We start from the raw sequence: 4764 nt of genomic DNA, 5'->3' as shown, positions 1-4764 counted from the left end.
ATAGTTTGTCCTCCATGGTAGAAGCCAGTTGTTTTATAAGAGTCAAAAACAGTTTGCCCTCCATTGTAGAAGCCACTTCTAATACGCAGTTGTCCACAGAATTTACCATCAATCTCTTTCAACAGTTTAGTCCATCTTATCCACTGCGCAATAATTGAGAGGAATGTGCCAAGGCACTCCAAATCTTTGACAATGTATAGACATGTGTCTTAAAATGGACCCACATATAAGATAAGATTCAATGTATATCTGCATGAAATGATGCTGAATTCTGAAACCATTGAGCTTTCATTTAATTTGCTATATAAATGTCAAAATGCAAGAGATATTGAATTGAGTATAATAAAGTAGAGAGGAACAACCAATGTCTTTGGTAAATGCAGTGAAATTGAAGTGTGTAGCATTTGCTGCACTACCAGTATCTCAGTCTCAAGGAAAGAGAAGGCAATCAAAGGGTCAGGTGAGGTATGCATTCAATGTGAGTTCAAGTAAAAGTGCGGAAGTGGAAAGAGAGGAGAAGATTGAGATTGTGGAAGAGTTTCTGTCTGGAGAGTGGCCTGAAAGTCTTTCCATACTCAATTTTGAGGATTTGTCAGTTTACTATGAACCACTTGTCTTCAAAGCTCAGGTAGATTTTGTTATAAATGTTTTTGTTATTAAGTTTCAATTGATTCAAATTTAAGATTTCCAAGACGAAAAATTTACAATTTAATGTTGTATTGTAGACTATTGTCTTTTGGTTGTTTTTCTGAATTTAATTGTCTCAAATTGCTTTTATGAATTTTTGAAATCACACACATCATCAGAGAATTATATAGATATCAGAAAGTAGAAAAAATTTATGAACTATAATTAATTTTCATGAATCTTTATCAATACAGATATATAAATCAGAATTGAGGTGTCTGTAAGTGTAAGGAAGCCAAAACTAATGGAGAGATTTTTCTATTGAATTTTTACGGCAGAAATGATCAAAGGCCCTGTATTTGACAGTCACAGGTTTTTGACATTTTGTATAAGTTTATGACTATTATATCTGATTTTTTATTTTTAATTACAATCAGAATAGTGCTCTGTAATGTCTCCTTAACTGAAATTTTATAAAATCTTAAAAAAATGATATTGGGAGATTGAATAGGACGGCTAGAGAACATAAATTTCAACATTTCTATCTCACAATAAAATATAACAGGATTGTTAGTTTTCAGTTAAATGTCATACTTTCTCATCCTGGGACAAAGAGCAAAGTGCAGCATATTTATATGTCAAAAGAGTCTGTAGTTCAAGCCTCTGCATTAATATTTTTATCATCTGGTTTATTTATGAAATATTTGATATGTTGTGAAATCATTATCTTTGTTACTAATGCTCATTCAATTTTGATTAATCCAGGCACAACCTTCAACCCTCTTGGCAGAAGTAATGTCAGAACATGTGTACACTGCCACGCCAGAACAGTCACTCGACGAAATTGATCATCACTTTGCCAAAATATCAGGGCTTCCCATTATTAACAAAGAGATGAAATGCATTGGAGTGCTGTCCAAAAAAGATAAAAGAAAAGCCTCCAATGGGGTTAGTAGATTTATCTTTGATATGTTTTTATAGCCTCAAAAATCTATATGATTATTATTGGTGGACTGAGTAACCCTAAAGCTAAAATGGAAGTATTTGTCTCTTACAAATTTAGAATTCTAAGTAGATGAGAATCTGGAAATTTATAAATTCAAGTTAACAATATTATAAGTACAAAAGGTCATAATTATAAAAGATAATATGAAATTGTTTATGCAGAGATCAGAATGTTGACTTGGTGGTCAGCACTTCTTTGGAGTTTAGTGATATGACTTAACCATCTTTTATGGGTAGGATAAAATCTGACATTTGTATAAAATATTGATAGTTGGAACTTTTGATACAAGGACAAATAATTCCAATACAATACATTTATGATGTAATTATTGTTGAATCAAAAAAAAATTTATCAATCATTTTATTTTATTTTAATGAAAGATCTAGCCCTATTCCAGCAGATCATAATAGCCTATAATAAAGCATGCTATTGATAGAGCCACCCAAAAAGGAAGAGATATAAGTACCCTCTTTGACAAAAAGGAAAAAAAGAAAAGAAAGAAAAAAACTGAGTAGTATGAGAAACCAGCTTTTCTTTGTTTTCTATCTGCATAGCATATTAACAACATCAATATCTCTTCTCTAGCCGTGGCCAAACCATTTTCCTCTTCATAGTTTCATCCTTAGCAGTCTCTTGGTTCCTTTTTCTTAATTCTATATTTATATAGCAACCCTTTGTTAAACTCCATACCTGTAAATTTTCCTTTCTAATGTGCTGGATTTCTGAAGCTTGGTATAAGATTGCTATTCTTTGCAGGAGATATCTAACTGTGTTATAAACAAGACATACAAATCCTAGTCTCAGTGAGATTTGAACTTGTGACCTTTCTTTTAGTCATACATTAGAATTGAAATTTAGAAATTCTACCAATATTCTATTTTCTATAGATCGACAAGAATTAAAATTTAGAAACTTTAAAATATCTAAATGAGTGATCTATAGTTCCACTATTGAATTATGACCTCTCTTTGTGATTGGAATTTTCAATATTATGATTAAGGCAGATTATCTTCTCTATAAAATCTTGATTTTAATTTTATTACCTTTTAATATTAATAAAAATATAAATCTTACCCACTCTCTGACCACTATCCAATATTTGAACTGCTATATGCATTTGCTTTCTTTATCTCTGTTAATTGTCTGTAGTTTGTGTGATGAGTTGGGCTTAGAGTACTTTATTATCTGGTATTATTTATGACGAAACTTAAGATGAAGAACATGAAGGTCATTTATAAATATCATATGTCAATCAATTTTGATTATTTAATACTTTTACTTAAAAATCAAACCTTAAGCTTAAATCACCATCTCCATTTGAATTCTGTTATTTTCACATTCAAACTTCAGAGTTATACATATTTAAAAAGTTATAGCTTGTGAGAAAAGTGATTTCAATTATTGGTTCCGAAGCAAAACTGAAATAATTAGCTTGTCATTTTGGAATTCTATGCTTCGAATACTTAACTTGGCAAGTTGGTTTTTCTACTCCAGCTGAAATCAAGAGTTGGTGAGGTTATGAGCTCACCAGTTATCACCCTATCTGTCGACAAGACTGTCCTAGGTGCACATCGAATCCTTAAACTTACTTGATAAAACAATTTTCGATTTTATCAGATAAAATTATTCAGAATTGAGTTTGATATATTATGGCTTATGTTCTACAGATGCTGCTATACTTATGCTCAAGAACAAGATTAATCGAATCCCTATTGTAAATGAAGATGAACATGTTGTTGGTGAGTGTGTAGACTCATCAAGATTATGTTTAGCATTAGAGTACTGTGAATTTGTTCATTTGAAAGGGGGAATTTGCCTATTTACTTTTAAATACATAACATATTTGGCTTTAAAAAAAAAACTGATTGTTTAAAATTATGTGCAGGAATTGTGACAAGGACTGACATTTTCAATGCCTTGGAGGGGGTCTATGTCTAAAGCGTAATAATTGTTGCATTCTGCAATATCCAGCAAAGTTGTGCCCTGCTGGTTTTTTATTTCTTTGTTTCCAAGGAATCCATTTGATTCCTAATGTTCAAAGTTGTGTATATGGTAACATATGGCCCCACAAAAAAGCCACATATGAAGTTGAAATGGTAACAAAGAGTTTTTGAAATTATGACTAGTTATAATCAATTTAATTACTTATTCTCAATTAATAAAGGGATGAGATTTATTTAAACACAAAAGAGATACTAAACAAGTAGAGTGTTTAATAGAGAAAGCACAACTTAACTTTGTTGTTATCTATGAATTGATCTAACATATTAGATAGGTATATTATGAGGTGATTGTCCTTTATCCATTCTTATCCATTATATTTCAATCTTGCTTATTTGGCCAAACAATTTGCAACACCATTCCATTGCTTAGAAATGTGTGTATAAGGAACACATTCCAAGAAGTTTTAGAACTAGCAAATATGTTTGATAACCAAAGCTAAGTGCCAACATGGTGATTGCACCAAGTTGTGGTGCCAAAAAGATGACACCTTTCTTCATTTTTCAAAATATCCAATAGCGTGAATGCACTATGGCCTGGGCTTAGGCATGTGGAGCCTAGGCCATATAGTGTGCGTGCTATAGCATGTACACACTATGGGAAATCACATTAAAAAACATGTATCCCATCCAATGTACTCTTTGAACTGCCATCCCCTACTCTCTCTCTCTCTCTCTCCCTCCCCTCCTTTGTGTCCCTTTCTCTCTTTCTATGCATCTCATCCCATGTACTCTTTGAATCCCCATTGCCTACTCCCTATCAATCTCTCCCTCTCTCGACATATATTCCCTTCTCTCTCTCTCTCTCTCACACACACACACACACACACACACACACACATCCCCTAGTTTGTGTCCTTCTCTCTCTTTCTATGGATCCAATCCAATGTGCTCTTTGAACCCCCATCCCCTACTTCCTCTCTCCCTCTCTCTCTCTCTCTCTCTGATGCAAAGCTCTCCCTTATATAGGAAACTAGGTTGAGGTGTGGCCTTATGGTTTCTTCAATTACCCCAATATGGAGTCAAGAGAGGGCTCTACACCTTTGTATAAACTTTACTCACAAACATGAACTAAGTACTCGAAAGAGCACAACTAGGACTCTAAGCACAAAACCAATAAATACTAGGGAT

The 4764-nt window shown here is 32.9% G+C and overlaps 1 protein-coding gene across 1 annotated transcript; it reads left to right on the top strand.

Annotated features, from left to right (window-relative positions):
- The first annotated feature begins 331 nt into the window (after positions 1–331).
- On the top strand, positions 332–3749 carry LOC149577256 (uncharacterized). The gene is made up of 5 exons (XM_089822909.1): positions 332–628; positions 1393–1575; positions 3128–3197; positions 3301–3372; positions 3519–3749. The coding sequence occupies exons 1-5, from the start codon at positions 365–367 to the stop codon at positions 3569–3571; spliced, it is 642 nt and encodes a 213-aa protein (XP_089679035.1). The 5' UTR covers positions 332–364; the 3' UTR covers positions 3572–3749.
- The last annotated feature ends 1015 nt before the right edge of the window (positions 3750–4764 follow it).

This window comes from Cupressus sempervirens, chromosome 1 (genome assembly GCF_028749045.1).
Source record: "Cupressus sempervirens isolate cs-2001-9-10 chromosome 1, ASM2874904v1, whole genome shotgun sequence".
NCBI classification, from domain to species: Eukaryota; Viridiplantae; Streptophyta; class Pinopsida; order Cupressales; family Cupressaceae; genus Cupressus; species Cupressus sempervirens.
Note: the sequence above shows the minus strand (reverse complement) of the source record. Positions and strands in the feature narration are given on the sequence as shown.

What these genes read in the sequence shown, in the direction of transcription:
- LOC149577256 (XM_089822909.1), top strand. Translation starts at nt 365, where the DNA reads ATGTCTTTGGTAAATGCAGTGAAATTGAAGTGTGTAGCATTTGCTGCA. An exon ending in AAAGAAAAGCCTCCAATGGG is followed by an intron (nt 1,576 to 3,127) that starts GTTAGTAGATTT and finishes TTTCTACTCCAG; the next exon opens with CTGAAATCAAGAGTTGGTGA. An exon ending in TGAAGATGAACATGTTGTTG is followed by an intron (nt 3,373 to 3,518) that starts GTGAGTGTGTAG and finishes AATTATGTGCAG; the next exon opens with GAATTGTGACAAGGACTGAC.